Raw genomic sequence first — 18,783 nt, 5'->3', positions numbered from 1 at the left:
TATAGTTTGCTTTTGGGCTGCATGCTGTGAATTGCTAGAGTAAGTACATAATATTACGTAATACTTTATTACAAAATGATTGCAATATAACCTTAGATAAGAGGAAATACTACAAAAATAGGCTACAATTTTCTACTGTGGCTTCTTGTAGTTATGTTTTGGTAATTCTGTGACCTGATGATTTCTGTGAGTCAGCACTGGTGAGATTGCCCCAGTTGAGTGCTGTGTCCAGTTCTGGGCCCCACGCTTTGAGAAAGACACTGAAGTGCTGGATTGTGTCCAGAGAAGGATAATGGAGCTGGGGAAGGGTCTAGAGAGCACCTCACATGAGGAGTAGCTGAAGGAGCTGGCATTGTTCTGCCTGGAGAAAAGGCTGATGACTCTCTACAACGTACCTGAATGGAGTCTGTGCCAGGTGGGATTTGACCTCTTCTCCCAGGCAATCAGTGACAAGGCAAGAGGACATGGCCTCAAGCTGTGCCAGAAGAGGTTCAGGTTGGATGTCAGGAGGAACTTCCTTCACAGAACCGTTTGTTAAACTTTGAAATAGGCTGCCCGGAGAGGTGGAGGAGTCACATCCCTGGAGGTGTTTGAGAAATGACTGCATATGGCACATGTGCCATGGTCTTGTTGACAGGTTGGTCATCGGTCAGAAGTTGAACTCAATGATCTTGGAGGTCTTTTCCAACCCAATTAATTCTGTGATTTTCATCCTGAACACTGTCCTGAGACGATGGCCATGTATGGGCTGAGAGTTCTTTATCAGTGAGATGGTGCAGAGAGTTTGTTTTTAGAAACCTTACTTGAAAGTACATAACAAACAGGGAACTTCCATCTGTAACTGGATTTCAGAGAACAAAAGCTGCACTCTTCATGCACAGATCTTAAGTCCTCGAAATTTTTTTTTTTGTGAGAACACTGTTGATCACAAAAAGGTTTCTGTAGTAGGTGAAGGAATAAAGTGTGAAAAGTAAATGAAATATGAAAAAATTGTCAGAGAGCTGTAGCCAAGTTTAATTATATTTCATATATCATTTGTGTTTGGTGTTTATTCTGTTTTAAAATCTGGAAAAGTGGAAATTTGGAAATATCCTGTTTTAGGTCCATCTGATCTGATGTTATAGGAGAAATACTGTGGTTTTGTTGGTATTTTGTTTTGGTTTTTTTAAGCCCACATTTGGGCAGTTTTCATTTAAGTGATTTAATGTGATGTACTATTAGTACATCTAGTTTCCCTTGCCCTATTCCTCTTTTCCATTTTCAGAATTGTCCCTTTTTTCACTGCTTTGTGGGCAGAGTTAATATTTTAAGAAGACACGGCTAGTGTGGTCCAGCAGAATGCCAGGCAAAACAAACACTAATGGGCTGGGAAATGTGCTCATAAAGTAGGCTTGTGCTGTACACACAGAGCAAATCATGCTTAAGTAACAGACTACAAGTGCCTCTCTCCTTGGCTTTTGCGAGGTAAACAACTGGAATGGATTAATTATACTGCAATTTCTGCAGCCTAGCTCAAATACAATTTTGAGAACCTTCACTGCAATTAAGAAAAATGTTTCATAAGATGAATAGTGATTGCTCTATTTGTGATAAATGCACTTTTGCTTAACATGTAGGCATAAGGGAGCTGATTGTAGGTCATCAGTCTATCAAAGGACAGTTGGAAATTTTAAGCATTCTGTTTTCATCTCCTTTCTAATGTGAAGCAATACAATAGCTTTGCTTTATACAGATTCAAAGATATGTATTTTCTTTTGTCAGTTTTCTGATGTTACACTGAAAGACCTGAATAAAAAAAAAACCTGACTACACTGAATAATTTGTGAAATGTAAATCCAGTCAGTTCATCAACTCTGTTTTTCTGTGATATTCTCTGTTTTTTTACTCATTCCCTGAGATCTCTGGTCTGGGACTGTAAAATATTTTCAGCTGGTGTTCTGATTTGTGTTTTATAAGGTTTTCCTGCTGACCCTGTATATATAAACGTCTACTGTGGGGGAGTCATTAAGACAACAGTACAGATTGAATACTATACTGCACCAGAGGAAATTGAACCCATTTTAAAGAAAGTGGCTGACCCAATAGCTTTCACTTGTCAGGTAAGTTGACTTCTCAAATTTTAATTAAAGAAAAATAGACTATAAGTGCCTAAATTAACTAAGATATAGTATGCAATCTTTTAATTACACAGTAATTTGTAATGGCTCAGTAGTAGGCTCAGGATCAGGAAGCCTGCCTCTCAGATGTCTAGTTGTAAGCAAGTCAGGCAAGAAAAAACAAATTTTTCCATGTTCTTTTTTTGCTTAGAGAGTGATGTAAACATCCTTTGTGCTGTATATGCCCAGTGAGCCACATACTGCACTCCAAAGGTTGAAAATAAGAATAAATATTAGTGAAGTCCCTCTCCATTTAAAGTGTTATTTTTTGTATGTTCTGAAACCAATAGAAGCAACACATTGTATTTGGAGGGTTATTATTCATTCACCATCAAGCCAAATTTTTCTGGCATAGCTTGTATGGGAAGCATGGATTGCTGTTCATGTAGAGTCCATTTACAGCTGCTGAATTCTCATTCATGTGATTTGCTGGTTGCCATGCAGATTCTTTGCGTATATTTAGAAAAAATCAGGTTTTGAGCTGTGTTTCAGATCAGCACAGCAGACTGCAGTGCTCTGCAGCATGTTCTTTCCCAGTGGCACATAAGAAATAACAGGAAAAGAAAGCATATATTAAGAAAAGACAGACTCTCAAGTGTCATTTGTTGAATGGAGGGTAGCCCAAGCAGACCTTACATGATGTCTATATTGAAATTGCAAAGCCAGAACAAAAATAATAGATTGTGTTTCCAGAGCAGACAGTTTCATTTTCCTGTGACAAATATACCTTATCCACCACCTAAGGCATTACACTCATAACAAAAGGATTAATAAAATATGATGTATTGCATTATTAGCATTCTATTAAGGATGAGGCTAGATTCCTTCCAACTGCAAGTTACTTCTGCTCTAGGAAAACAGGCTGTTGCACAAGAAAAATAGTGCAACTCAAAGAACAAATGTGTCCTTAAATTCTTTATGGTATCCATCATTTCGAAGTATATCTAAGTAAGCCTCTAAAAGGTTTCATTTAAACCTCTATGCATAAGAAGTATGCCATAATGATTTAAAATTTTATCATTAACATGGTAACCTAGATACCTGCAACACACAAGGTATTTCCACAGTTACTTGTGTTATTCAGGAGTTTGACCGTTTGTTTAACCAGCATGACTGATATTTATTAAAGCACATGCAATTAAAATCATATTGAAATGCAAAAATAACTCTGTGCAGAGCAGTAGTGCACAGCAAGAAATACAGCTGTAGTGTTATGACTATGAAGTATGTTTAACATTTCCTCACCTTTACTCCTCTGAATAATAAGCAAGGTTTTAAATGAGGTGACAGTGTTATACGCTATTATTTTTATTGTTTTGGTAACTGAAAAATTAATGTCAAAAATGTTTTTAATTGGGTAAGTTCTATAGTCCACACAATGGCATGGCTGCTCTGTGGCAAAATACACTAATGGTAATTCCTCTCTAAGTATACCTATGTGTCTTATTTAATGGTACCTGCTGGGCCTACAGTAAGTCCCTAGGTAGCTAAAATTTTTCTGCAAACTTTTTAAATGAGCTCCTGATTTAATGTCAACAAGCTACATCATAAAGATGCAATTTACAAAACATAATTTAACTTAATCTTTAAAATATGTTCACAAAAGGAAATCAAAACAGACTTGATACTAATTAGAATTCCCATCAAGTAGCAGTAGTAGTAGTAACTTCTGTTTAATCAGGATAATTAAAACCTTTGAGACTATCAACTTGTTTGCAAAAGTATCCTGGGGCAACAGTCATTTATCTATGCAAAGTAACAATCAAACACAATGGAAAACAAAACTGATATAAAATAGAAAAGCTTACAGCAATTATTGATCAAAGCAGTATGACTCTGTGATTCAAGGGAAAGTTCAAGATTTTCACAAATAGTTGCAATCTGAGAAGTATTTCCTTACTAAAATTCTGTGGTGAAAGCAAATGGCTGTATTAGTTCATACCAAAGACACAGTGCTTTGGTAAAATGCTTACATTATATTCTGTATTGCCTTGCCAACCTTTCTAGCTCCTTTGAAATGCTCCACTTTGTCCCTCAATAAAGGCAAAGAGACAAAACCCAATAAATAGGATTACAGCTATCCATTCCTTTTAGTGATGGTCAGATGACTTTGTGGATCTTAGTGGGACACTATCAAAAAATATGGTATCACTGCATTTATGGATCTGTTTTTTGAGAGCAATTAAAGATTGGAATTAGCTAAGGTTTAGATTAAACATAATCTAAGATTTTTACAAATCATGGTTTTGGATAAAATTCCTTGCTACATCAGATTGTAATTTCCTGTTCCAAATTTTTCTGAATTTATAAAGCATTTACCAACATCAGCAAGACATTTTAAACAACCAAATAAATATTAAAAATATAATTTAATTAATAAATAAAATTAAATTAGTTTCTTTGCATGAGTTTTGAAAAAAAAAACTGATATGTTAAAGTAGGAAGAGTTGGGGTCATAATAACTGAATCATAATGCTGAATTGATTTGCTATAAGAATATAGGAGGGTGAAAGTTGGCTAAAGGTCATTATTTTTGGTTCTCTCACAACTCTGCATTCAAGAAACAGGGAGTTTATGTTCTTACAGTAACCTAATGTACAGTGTGATTTTAGGGTTTTTATAATTAATAATTAAACTTTTTTATATTTCATGTTTTATTTTTCATCAACTAATCATTTCAGCATTCTGCTGGATTTATATGCTGGATTGATTTTTCTCTCAGAGTTTCTACCAAATGGAAATATTGATTCAATTATTTAGTGTTGGGGTTTTCTGGCATAGATTTATTTGGTTTCAAAATTTAAAAAAAATTGAAGCGAAGGTCATATCCTTATTACTGAAGTTGGTGAGTTCATGTTAGCTTGAGAGACTTAGAATATCTAGAGAGATTGAGGAAGTCTTTATGACAAGCTTTGGTTGAATAATATTCCCATGATTGCGAGATACTTGGTATCTTAAACGATGTTTTTATCATAGTCATTAAACAGGATTCCAGTTACAGTTGATATTGGAAAAGAAGAATGAAAATAAACCACAGCCTTCTCTATCAAAACTTCTAAAATAGCTATATGATTTATGTGGTGATATTTTGTATGCATCTCTACCTGATCCCCAGAGATACTTCATTTGAAACTATATTTAATATTTCAATCTTCTCAGCCACATCAACAGCTGTTATTTTAAAATGCTTCTTTCTTTTCCTCTAGGTATGAAAGCTGTCCATATTCTGTCACTGGCTAAAATTGTCAGAAATGCCTGACTGATTTCAAGCCCATTCTCTCTGGCAGAAGCAATCCAGATATGGAAGTGCATATAAAGTAGTGTCTGATATGTAAGAACTAATGAAGAAGCTCATCTTTATGTAAATGTAACCTTGTTAGTACTACCAAAGCCAGTGTGGAATATGTTAATTTACTGACTGTGGATTCACTGTGTTTCGGTGGCACACATTTTCAGGGCTTGGTTAGCAGTTATTAAAGAACATAGGTAATCTTGTTCACAAAAGTAGCAAAATATGTGCTTGAAGGTCTCCTTTTTCAAGGATGCTTTTGGAAGCACAGGTGTGATGGTCAGCACTTGGGGCTTTTCTGTTCACAGCTGTGCCCTGTTGCTCTAGAAAGGGGTGAGGGGATAAAGATAGTGCCTACAGTTGCCGAGGTGGTACTGGGGCAAGCAGTGAGGCTTGTGAGAGGATTTCCGGTACTGGAGCAGAGAAGCTGGCTGTGCTTCAGAGAGTATGGGAAGAATTGTTTGCAAACTCACTAGCTTAGTTCTGGGGGGCTGCAGGGACATAGAGGGAAACTAGCACTATTGTGTATTTTCTCTAGTGTTGTAAATCTTTATTTGCACAAAAGGTGAGCTTTCTCAAATTCCTGAGTGGCTCAGAGTTCTCTTGCAGGGTACCTAACTTTAAGTTCAACTTTAATTACAAATCTGCTTCAGTTGGCTTTGGTGAAGCTTCCCCAGGAACTTCAGGTTTGTAATGTTGGTGAGATTTCTTGAGATGATTTCTTGGGCCTATAGAGATTTGTGTAGGGTATGTTAAAATGCATAAACACAGCAGACTTTGAGTCTGTGAGTGCTCTGGGGCAGGAATGGGCAGTAAAGTAAAAGTCCCTAAACTGAATTGTTTCTTGAGGAGGGGCCCTTTATGATATGGAGCTGGATAGTGCAGAGTGGCCCTATTCCTACTTCTGTTTTGCTGTTGTTTTAGCTGTTATCTTCACATAAGTGCTGGAACAGGCCCTCCTGTATGTGAGATAAAAGACATAGCTGCCTTTTTTTTAACTAACTTATCTTTTTTTCCCTTTTGTATCTTTGCTGTAGAATAGCACAACAAAGCTCCCCATTACAGTTCAGTTAACACCATGGCTTGTTAAATCATTGCTTAAGCCCTCACATTTTACATACCAAGAGTAAGAGGAAAAACAAAAAGTTGAGGTGGAAAACTTGAGGCAAATTGCACTGATAACTTTGTATAAGTGCATTGTTCCTGACTTGTAATTCATAGAAATGGATATGCTGGTTATTGGAGGGAAGGCCTGTTGAAGTATGAGAAATTTTGCTACAAGTTCCTGGAGCCCTTCTCATTTCGAGAACTTCTTCCATCTTAGGTTGTAAAACACTGTTTTATTCCATGTAAATTTGGTTGTCTGAGCATGAAGAGCTATGCATTCTTAAGGCACCTCTTCCATAGGTTTCTGACTGAATATAAGGGATGAGGAAGGGTTTTGGTCTCAGCTCCTATTAAAAAGTAGAGATTTGTAGGCAAGATATCCCAGAATGTTTGCTGAAAAGAGACTGTGTAGTGCTTATTTATCTTGGATATACAGTACAATCTGAAATGGATTCTGTCTGAAACTGCTTCTCTGGAATTTCAGGACAGAAGATAAGAGACAGGTATGGTTGGGGGAGGGTTTTATTTGTTTGTTCATTTTCTTTTGAGCAGAGAGATTTAGATAGGGAGCACAGTGTGTAGGGGGTATCCCTGACATTTTAAATGCAGATTAAAAATATTACTTCAAGCTCAGTTTGTCTAGAAGCCCACTTAAATTCTTATTCTCTGCAAAGTGAGCTATCCACTATGCAATGGCTTCAGTGAATTCCAGTGGTTTTGAGTCTCTTTCTTCATGACACAGGATCTGCTATATACACTCATCTGAACTAATTCTTGTGTTGTTACTTGGTTTTGTCCTACTCTAGATTGAGCTCTGTTAAGGCAGTGTAATGATAATGTATCTAAGACCTATTTGGAATGAGAGAGAATAGTATGGTTTCCTAACTGAATTTTTATATTATTCCTCTTAATAATTTGTAAACCTAGTGTTGTTATTTATGTTAATAGTTTGGGGGGTTTATAGATATTTTGGGAGGTTTTGCATGTGCTTTCTGAATTTGCACAGTAAGTCTTGTACTCAGGTTAAATTTTTATTCTAGACCAAGCCTCAAAGACCTTTTTTCCTAGGTGGAGTAATTTCTTAATGCTTATTGCTTTCCTTATTGAAGATTATTATATGTATTCATAGTTATTGAATAAAAATACTGAGAATGTAGTGTGACAGGACAGAAAAGGAGTGAATTATGAAAATAAATGCAATCGTTTTACATATCTTAATATTGGAAGGGCCAGGGTTAATTATGGGAAAAATAAACAATCATATTGTTAGCTTCCTACCTGCATAAATGTCTCTTCTGATTCTTGGTAGGAGTTGGATGAAAATTATATCCTGCCTCTGCATTCAGCATTTTCTGATCACACCATACTTACTTTTCTTATTCCCTTTTAACAGCCTTGGGAATTAAACCTCATGTTTTGTCAGTACGCGCCCCTGTCATTTTCTCCTCAGCATGTCAGTTATAGACTTTCTTTTTAAATTCATATGCTAAGCATGTCTAAAGATGTTCCATTTTAGTCATCCCAGAATCATCTTGACCAGAGACAGTCCGTCTGTGGGAAGGCAAACTTTAACACAGGGCTACTGACCCTGAGCAGAGCAACTCTCCCTGAGCTCTTCTCTGCTGGCGGAGCTCCTTTTGGTGCCCAGTGCAACACAGACTGGAGTACACAGCTGTAGTACTTCGTGTAAAATGTCCTTGCTCTTCAAATCTCTATAGTCAGGCTGCTCTTGGCAGGCCAGGCAAAGAAATATTTAATTCTAGCTACCTTGAAAGTTGTTAGGTGTAGATCTCAACTTTCTGTCCAGAAAGAGGCACTCAAAATCTCCTAGCAGTCAATGCAGATTTCCCTTGTCTAAAGACTGTGTGTTTAGTAGGAAGCTGATCTATCTGGTTGATATCAGTTTCTTGTTCTGTCAACAATGTTATGTCTTGGCTGATGAAATTGAAGCTGTTTCCTACCTAGACAAGTCCACAATCTTAATGTAAAAGTTTTGGTTAACAGAGAGCTGCTATAATCTTTAAACTCACCCTGAATTACTGCTGTAGTACAACATAGATCTTCCTGTCATTACACTTCATCCAGAAATTTTTAAGTCATGTCTGAACTTCATATGTTATAATACATGTTTATGGATCATGTTGTCATGATTCTTTTGTATTAAAATATCTCTTCTATAGTTTTCAAAAACTGTGCTTCTCTTACTGAGAGTTTGCCATATTACTGTTTTGAGTAATTTGATTCACCAGCACTCTGAGGATTAAGTTAAAAAATACATATGCAACAAATACACTCTTTTTTGTTCATTTCTGTCTTTCTTTTAAACAGGCATTGAAATTTTCTTCTGTAGAGAAGGTAGACAATGTTCTGACTTCATTATTGAAAAGCAAAATACCTACTTATGAATTCAGCCCATTCCAAAGTGAAGAAGAGCACCATCACCAAGCTAGTGAGTCAGTTTTTCTACGTATTGATTTTTATTAGTGATGCTATGGTTCTTATTTATAAATGTTAATAAGACAATCCTTAAGCATTGAAAGGCTCTAGTGAAATGGAAGAATCCACAATAAAGACAACATAAGCAGAAAAAATGGGAGAAATAATTCTGTAAATCATTGCTATGTGACTCAATACTTTGTATTTATACTTCTCTGGATTTTCGATCAGCTTTGCAGCTGTGCAAATTCATACTTACAGAGGAAATGGGCAACAAGAGTCATGTAGAGATGCCTGTACATGATATGTTTTTTACTAATTGCTCTTCTGCAATGCAGTTTAGACTGCACTTTTTCTAAGTATGGGGGAAATCTGAAAGTTTTATCTATCTGAAAATAATGGATGGCTTTTGATCTTAGAACAGTACTAAACTTCTCCAGTCACTTTTAGTACCTATGCACTTAATGGTTTTCATTACTTCTGGCAAAAAGATAATTTTGTTATTTTTAATTTTTAAAAGAAGGCATCACAGTGAGTTTAAAATAGGGTTTCTCTATAAAGTAGATACATTATATGCATAATTCAGTCATGCATCAACAGAAGCTGCTGTTAGTACCAAATGGAGGGCCCTGGTTGAATTCATTAGCCACTTACTAGGGATTCAAACTGGTTTGCAATAAACCGAGAGTGTGGTTATTTAGCTTGTGTTTTGAAAGCATCATTATGATGTTATTGCAAATGTGTATTAAACCTCAGCCTTTTTAGGAAACTTTTCAGGAAAAACATTACTCAAGAAAATGTGTTTTCCTTCTAAAATACTTGAGAAAGATGTGTTCAGGATGCTGCTTGACTTCTGTTTTGTGTAGCTGGACTAGGGTTTTGAGAGAGAAATGAGCTCTGTACAATCAGTGAACCTACCACTTCACATGACCAAATACAAACAAGTTTTGAAGGTAGTACTATGGGGATTGCCATCATGTTTCCTTTCCTTTTCTTTGTTGATGCAATTTAGTCCTCTGTATTAGAGAAACATGATTCAACTTGTAATGTGAAAATGAGCTTAAGCATCGAAGTTAGTGGGAGCAAATAAATGAGGTGCCTGTCCTTGACGTTTTCCTGTGCAAGACTGCAGGATGGGGATGGATAGCACAGATTCAAGAGTCTTTCCCAATGTGAAATGTTAGTTGGATGAGCAAAAGACTTTTCACTTCTCTAATAACTATTAGATCTGGTGATGTTTTTGAATATTGACAATAATGCTAATCAACCTGCTATGGCCCCCAAAAAGCTTGTGTGTTTCAAGAGCAAGTTGACTGTTTGAGCCAATAGTGACCTTAAAACGAACTGGTTTGATGCATGGCCCCAAAAGACGGTGCAAAGTTAGATGCCCAGATTCTTCATGAAAAAAAATGTGTTTGCAGCCACTGGAAGCACTCAGAATGTAGGAGGCTTAGACTCTCATCCCTCTTCTGCCTGAAAGGTATATAAACCTGTGTCTTTGACTCCCATAAAAGCATCCCAAACAGCCACTAGACATGTCCAGTAATGGATGAGAGGAGTGCAAGCTTTCAGCATGAGGTATAGGGAAGAGAAATTGTATTGTTCTACATGGATGCTTTATTTGAACATTTTTGCACATCAGGGTACAACTGATAAATTGCCACACTTGAAAGATCTCAATATGACCTCAAAATGAACCAAGAATGAAGCACTTATGATTAATTTATTGGATAACTAATGAATTGCATGGTTTGACTTCTCACAAAAATTGCATCTGTGTGATCAAAAACTTGGGAGTGTAAAAGTAAATACAAAAGGCATGTGATGTAATGAAATTAAAATGCAGTATGATGCTTTCCTGTACAGACAGTGGTTTAGATCGAAGTATCATGAGATGCATGTTTGCTTACATAATTTTTAAGGAGCCAATCCTATCCCCGAAATGCCTGTTCAGCATTTTTTTAGTATGATGATGCAGTATTTGTGAGCAGTCAGTGTCTAGGCTGGTAATGTCAAGATAGGTGGCAAAGGTGCAAAGGTTAACTCTGATGAGTGAGCTAAATGCAGACTGAATGGAAACCCCTGGAAAATGTTGTGTTTAACAAACAGCATTAACTGGAGACAGAGCCATGACTTGTCTGGGATTTTTAGTGGTGGTGTCATCTCTTGTGAAAGACTGTAACTAAAGGTGGAAATACTATCTGAAATATTGTACATTCCATACTGAATTGATTTCAGGGTATTGTATAATATTGTATTATAATATTTTATGCATAGTGTTCCTTTATATTCTGGTAATAGAATCCAGTCAAAGCATACTAGCAAATCCAAACTCATGTTTCAAAATATTTATTGAGAAATATGGTTCTTTTTTGGCAAGTCCTTATTCTCAGAATCCTCAGATTTGGGAATTTTTGTTGCATTGTTTCCTGTCCAAGAAAAAAACAATTTACTTGAGGAAAACCTGGTTCATTTTCCAGAATTAATTAATTTTCCCTTTTTACAAGTTATCTATTGCTATTTCTCTAATTAAACTCAACTACTGATGCTTATGGAAAGTCCTGAACTTGCTTTATAGAAAACAGTGCTTTTTGTCACCTAAAACTGCTAGCAACATAGCAAATTCTGTCCTGATTTCTGTAATTCCTCTTTCGAAGTTGAAACATCTATCCCAAAAGAAGAAATAGAGTCTGGGTTTTTAGCTTCTAGTAGAATAGTGAGGGGAGAAAGAAGGTACTGGTAATGGCACTGTAGAAGTCATCTTAGGTGCTATTTAAATTGCTAAGAAAAACAACAATGTCCTTTTTCAATAATTTGGGAAATAAAAGAAGGATGTCTTACAAGATGTGCAGAAATATCACTGTAGGCTGCTCTGTTTCCTTACTTCAATTTTATGAAAATTCCCACAGGCTAAAACAATGCTATGATAGAGTAATATTGGATTTTATGCTCTGTTTTGTAGCTGAGGTTTTGCTGAATTCTCTGCACAGAAGAGAAAGGACTATGACAAGACAAAACATACAAACAAAACCCAGCAATTCACTCTTAACCTTGTGTATGTCAAAAAGAACTTTAATTAAAAGCAAGCACTGGCCTCAATGTAAGTTGAAAGTTGAAGAAGCCACCTTAAAGCACTTAATAATGTGCTACTTGAGGATTTTCCCTTTAACCTTTCCTTCCAGCTTGCGAGCCTCTGTGTTCTTAGTGTAGGTGCCAAACAGCCACAGCTTTTCTCTGTTAACATTCTCCATTAAAGGACTGATGATGAGTAAAAGCTACTTTACCCCTACTACACCCTTACTGCTCTTGCTCAGTTCTATATAGTTAGCTGAAATGCACCAGTTGTTCCAGTTGCACAGCAAACAAAATTTCCAGCAATTTTCACCAATTCAGTGTGACAAACTTGCAAGTTCAAGAATGGTATTTTCTGCGTAAAGCACATGGGCTTTCAAATAATTACAGCCTCTTCCTACTGTGTATAATGCAAAACTTTATATGAAGTAGTTAAACATAGTATGATGGAATTTTCTTTACAGCAGAACATCTAGTTTGTCTTAAGAGCTCAGCTTAATTTTGAGAATTGGCAGTAAAAGAACAGTTATAATTTAAAAAAACAAGCACAAATAGATCTTGTAGTGGGCTTTTCTGACCTGTTATTTTGACAGTGGTACCCATGGTTATCATTGGTTTCTTCTGTAGAACCTGGTTCTTCACATTTTCCTACTGACTTGGGAGGGATTCAAACAATTAGCGATGTCACTTTTCACAATGAAGGCAAAAAATAAAGACCAAGAAGCTTCAATCATCTCTTTTGAGGTCATTAACCTTATTGTATTTCATAATTACATATGGATTTGGGGGAGGAATTTGAGAGGCTAAGTCCAAGGACATCTTTTTCCCTTCACTGCATTGGAGGCAAAGCTATTGGCTTATGTTACTAGCTAATTATTATTAGCAGAGGGTGACTAGTGGTACCACAGCTGCAATCAGAAATGGTCACTGAAATGTTGCTGAAACAACAGTGGCCATCTCCACTGTCAATATCGCATTTACCAAGACAAGAATTGTACTGAGGCGGCCTCAAGGCGTTCAGTGCTTTGAGAGAGGGTTCATCAGCAAGACTGGGGAAGTTTGGCCTTTGAAGATTGTGTCCTACTTTGTGTGAGTGCAGTGTGCTGCCAGTTAAGTGCTTGAAAATCAGAGCATTGAAAACTGTCTGAAGTTAGTGAAGCTCAGTCATCTGAGGGTCCTTACAATGACTTTTTGCCTTGTGTCATGACTCGATGCCACCAGGCTTTGGGTTCATGAGCAGAAGAGACTAAAACTGTCCAATTGAACCACTCATTTCCTTTCTGAGTTTTATGTAAAAGATCTCACTATACCATCTATGTTGCTTTTAAAGTTTTCCTGCCTTTGCAACTTATTTTCTAAGCAGTCAGAGTATCTCTTCTTCATGCTGTACACTTGACTTGGAGATGATACCTAGCTTTTCTTCCATTTTTTAGTATTTTAAATATATTCTCAGCATTATGTCATTTATGCTCGGTGATAATTACAGATACATAAAGAGTAAACAGCTTTGTCCAATGCCACAGTGGGAGTGTTGCTGTAAAGTGTAGGGCCAAGGAAAACTTAATAAGTGCTAAGTGAATGAACGCTGAATGTAATCCTATTAAGAAATTGATTACAAAAATCTGAAATGAAATTGCAAACAAGGCTCTCTGGATGATATATCTCATCCCATCCAGTTTAAGAACCAGCTGAATCCTACAACCAATTTAGAAAAAAGCAATTGCAAAGCAAACAAAGACAAGAAACTTTTTTTTAGCCCTGCTTACTACAAGGAGCAAGATAAAAAAAAATTGTCTTATGAAACTGGTTTATAAATTTCTTTCCTTTTACCATTCTCCATGGCTGGCTGAGGTATTTCATTTGTTAATGATGTAGTTTCCTGTAATGTTCAAAGTATGTAAGTGTAGGAGTCCTGCCTGAATATCAAACTCAGCTAGGGAGGAGTTGAGTGGTGACCAGGAAAAACAGCTCAAGTGCAAGGAGCTGAAGGGATTTTGGAATGCCTCTGTTCTGTGTTACCTTAAGAGTGCAGAAATGCATTCTAGGCAGGTATATACCTGCCTAAAGCAGGCTTATGAATACCACCTACTCTTCCTCTCTTTCTGTTGGTGAAGAAATCATAGCATCCAGTCCATTGGTAATATAGACTTGATTGCCTTTCAGATTTGTAACCTTTTTTTTGGGGTTTCATTGGTGTGAGTGGAAATGCATTTGGACCATGTTATTAATACAGTGTTAAGGCTCTTTTTACTGACTATATTTGACCTTCAGGTGTTGCCTAACAGGGTGCACACTATGGAGTACCTATTGCATTGCTAGACATCTGAAGACACAAATAGCAAAACTCACAAATACTAAAAAAAGCAGTTTGAGGATTGTGGAAGTTTTTTTTAAATATTAGCTCAGGTTTGAACACTTTTTTTTAGAGAATCCTGTTTTTTCTTACATTTAGAAAAATCTAGACAAAAATAAGAAGTCAAATGTATATACTCTGGGCTAAAAATTATGGTTCTTTAAATGACAGAATCCGACCTAGTTTGTGGAACTTTAATTAAAATGTTGAGCAATATTGAGTAAAGAAGGTGTGTAGCATGTACTTGTCTCAAAACCCCTAGCTGTTATGTAGTTTTAAGATTGCCTATTATGGCCCAAAGGATTTTAAAGCACACTGCAAATACAAGGGAATATATACTACAAAATATACTCTTGTTGATTGAAGTTCAACCTGCCAAGGTTTCTAAAGCAAGTGGCTTGATTTACACAGGTGCTGTGTATTTACAGTTTCTTGATTAGATTTTTCTTTGCCTGGTGGAAATAAAAGTCAGGCAACACTAAATTTGTTTAAAAATCAGTTTAGGGTTGTTAATGGTACTTTTGATTAAATTGTAGCCCAAATGCGGTCAAAGTTGTCCTAACATTTTTTTCTCAGTTAGTACTTAGCTATGCCTATTCCAAGAACTGCTCTTGTTTCTTATATTTGATGATGGGGTAAGATTTTACTCTCTCCTATATTATGATTCTGCTGGAGCAAAAAAGGGTGGGCAGGGGAAGTACACAAATGAGCCAAATTTCACTATGCAGAAGAGTGTAAAAATTAGAAAGTTTGTTAAAGACTGGCAACTAAGAGGTTTCCATAACAAGTCATAACTTCTTACAGCACACTATGGGCTAAAAATGTGCTGGCTAACCTATAGGACAACTGATGGCAGGGATATAAAATAAAACTCAAGAAAGATAGAAGAAATTGTGTAAATTTCTAAGCTGTAGCCCTGGATGGCAGACAGGTGGAAACAGACTTTCTAGAGTTGAAGGGACCATGAAGTTACTGCAAAAACAGGCAGGCTGAACACAAGGAAATTACCAGGACTAACTGGCATTCTTTATGAGCTCTGAGGAAATTTTAAAGTAGAATATCTGGGTTTCTAACAATCCAGTATTTCATTTTTTAGTACTAGGAGGTGTGACCAAACCAGGAGTTGATGCCCAAACCCAGTTTCTCAGGCAACCCTGTGACCTAGAAGCAGGTTAATGTATTATCTCTACAGGACAAATTAATATAAGTGTTAATAAAATAAGTCTTCTGTAATGTGAAGTCTGGCTTAATGAACTTCTTGTAGGTTTTTTTTTTTTAAGAGTCAGTAAACCTGGTTAAGTCAGTAACTGACTGGGTATGGATGAATAACTGACCAAAACTGGGAGGCAGGCAATTGAGAAAAATATTTTTTGTTAGTGCTACAAGGTGTTCGGGGTAGTAAGGAAAAAGGCTAATGGGGGGTGGGGAATGAGGGATTTAGTAATTGTGCAGTAAAAATGAGGGATTTAGTAATTGTGCAGTAAAATGTCAGATGATATTCATTACAGGTAAAACCAAAGTAGTGCAAGTGAAGAAGAGCAGCCTTATGGTATCATCCAAAATGAGAGGATTTGAGCAGGCTGTTAGTGCTGACGAATCAGACCACACAGTTCCATGATAACATCAACTTGTTGCTAGGCAGCAGATCAAAAAGCTAATGAAATACTAGGAATATTTAGAAAATGAATAGAGAACAAACCAGGACATAATTATGGCAATGCATGGATTACATGGCTCACCCCAAATTTGAGTATCATGTGCAACTCTTCTCCTGTCATCTCAAAAAACAGTTACAGTAAAGCTAGAGAAGGTTGAGGGGAGAGCAGTGTGTGTGGTGGAGTTGGTTCTCTGCAGTGCCCAAATAACTAGACTGGAGCCTTTCAAGAAAGAAATTATGGGAATGAGTAAATCACTGGAATTGCACAGAGGGTAGACAGTGATGGAGAATAAGATGAATAAGGGGCTGGCAGTTGAGCCCTAGCAGGAGCCAGGCTCAAAGCAAACTAGGGGGAGCATTCCTTCATTCATTGAGTAGGAAAGACCCTCAGGGTGCAAAAAGTTGATGGTGCCTGGAGTAGGCTGGGTGCTTGCTTGGAGAAGAGATACACTGTATGCTGAGTTATAGACCAGTTGGTACACAGCAAACCACAAGTAATCAGGAAGTAGAGTATGAATGCAGAGAGAAGTATTCTTTATGCTTGAACTCTTTTTTTGTTGTTGTTGGTTGTTGTTGTATGTAACTTGTGTTCACTCATAGAGTTAAAATACAGGAAGATGCTGAAATGATAAACGGAATGTCCCAGTTCTCCAGTGTAAAAATGTTTTTTGATAGAAATTAGTATCATGTTATTTCTGATAAATCCTAAAGACTTTTATCTAATTCATCTTTAAATTCTCTGATTTTTCATTACAGGGATAAGCAAATTTTTCCAAGTGTCTGGTAGCACTGTGAATTTTCATAAATTATTTTAATGTCAAAACATCGCATCATAAACCTGTAAAAATGTCCCACTCAAAAATATTCTACCTAAGCAAAAGCCTGTCTTGGCTGTAGAATTTTCTGCCCTTTGCAAGAAAGCTTATTTCTCAGTAGAACTGAAGTGCTTTGAAATCCCTCTGTTGGGATAAAAATGAGATTTCTCAGTTAGACCAAAGGCTACTTTATTGATAGGCACTGTAAAAATGGTAATTGAAAAAATAATTCTTTGGCTGTTAGTTCAGTACTGGGAGCTTGATAACTGTGATTCCACAGCACTAATATTCAAAAGATGTTTATAGAAGAAACTGTTCTATAAAAACAGAACTTTTGTTTCTTAAGACTTTTTTTCCATTATGCAGATAGCCATTTGGAAGAATTTCCTACCCTGCTTCACTGTGCAGCCACATTTGGCTTGAAGAAACTTGCAGCATTACTACTCAGTTGTCCTGAGGCCACACGGGCTTGCAAAATAACCAATAAATATGGAGATGATCCAGAAAGTATTGTGAAGAAGCACAGGCACAAGGAATTAAGAAAATTAATCAAAGAATTGTCAGTAAGTCCACATGCTTTCCATATGTCATCTACAACCAGGGGGCTAAGATGTTGTACTACTGAGATCCCATAGCATCACTCCTTGTAAAGACTAATATGTTGTAGCCCTTCTGTCTGAAAATATTGTTGTACTCCTGTCTAAGAAAGAGGGGTCAGAATGGGGTACAGCCACTTTCTTTGTGCACTGATGGTGAAGGTGGGAGCTTTTGCACTGCTCAAATTTTCGGCATGTAATGGAAAGGAGAGCAGTGAGCCAGAAGTACCTTATGTGGCCTGATTAGATTGGTGCTTTCAGCACCCAAACAATGGTTATATTGTAAGTAGTCTAGATCAGCTGTTTAGAGTAGGAGATAAAGACTTCTTTAGAGGTCACTTTAAAAGGGGCTATGAACTCTCATAACACTGCGTTCTTCACCATGCAAAAATGAGTTGTTTCCCTGCCATGGTTGTTCATGCCACTGGGACTGAAGGATAAATTTTTTATCACCTTTAGATGGAGTAAATATTTCTTCAGCTGGGTATGCAGGAGGGGTTTGGGGCAATAGTTGCCCTTCCACATGAAAGGTAATAGTAAAATAAGGGTCTCTCCATAGTTCTACCATGCAAATTATTGCAAATAAAACCTAACAGAATTGCAGTAAAAAAGCAATGTATTATAGTGACATTTGAGAGCTTTAACCTATTTCAAATCTTTTTGTGCTAACTGCGATGTGTACAGATATGATAATTCTATAGTTTTTGATACTGCAATTGAAATAAAATTCAACTCAAGAAAATATTTTCCTCTCTACCATCCAGCATAAAGCTGTCCATAAAATCATGATGTCTTCCTGGATCACCATGTTAGTAATTTCACATTTAACAATTTCTAACTGCTTTAGTTGCCCCACAGTCACCCTTGCACTGGTCAGAAACCTCCTGACAGTAGCAGTCTGATGTGTAAGGTCAGAACCTTTCAGTTCTTGGAGTTTATCAGTTTGGCTTGAAGAGAATGGAACTGTATTCCCTAACCTCCCTACTTGTGTATCTGGCTAGGTGCTGTCTTTGTCAGCCATGGTCAGATACGCCCAGTAAAGCTGTGTTTAAAGGATTGGTAAGAACAGGCAGAATATGAAAAAGGTAACTCTTGGTGAAATACCTTGATTTCTTTTCCAAGATGATCATATGAGCTGAAGGGTTGAAACATGGACAAAAAACCATTTTGGAAACATGGTTTCCATTGATAATTTTTTGTGTTTGATGATAATGATAAATTCCATAGGACTTTTTTTTTTTTTTTACACTAGTATTGTAAAAACTCAATTTCTGATGTGTCTTTGTTGTGCACTCCACATGG

The 18,783-nt window shown here is 36.7% G+C and overlaps 1 protein-coding gene across 1 annotated transcript in view; it reads left to right on the top strand.

The window, feature by feature from the left end:
* Positions 1–18,783, top strand: part of BANK1 (B cell scaffold protein with ankyrin repeats 1) — a 136,688-nt gene that overhangs the window by 37,406 nt on the left and 80,499 nt on the right. Inside the window, 3 exon segments of the mRNA XM_068187496.1 lie at positions 1,957–2,099; positions 8,881–9,001; positions 17,252–17,448. Of these exon segments, the coding sequence (XP_068043597.1) occupies positions 1,957–2,099; positions 8,881–9,001; positions 17,252–17,448 (461 nt within the window).

This window comes from Anomalospiza imberbis, chromosome 4 (genome assembly GCF_031753505.1).
Source record: "Anomalospiza imberbis isolate Cuckoo-Finch-1a 21T00152 chromosome 4, ASM3175350v1, whole genome shotgun sequence".
In the NCBI taxonomy this organism is placed as follows: domain Eukaryota; kingdom Metazoa; phylum Chordata; class Aves; order Passeriformes; family Viduidae; genus Anomalospiza; species Anomalospiza imberbis.
Note: the sequence above shows the minus strand (reverse complement) of the source record. Positions and strands in the feature narration are given on the sequence as shown.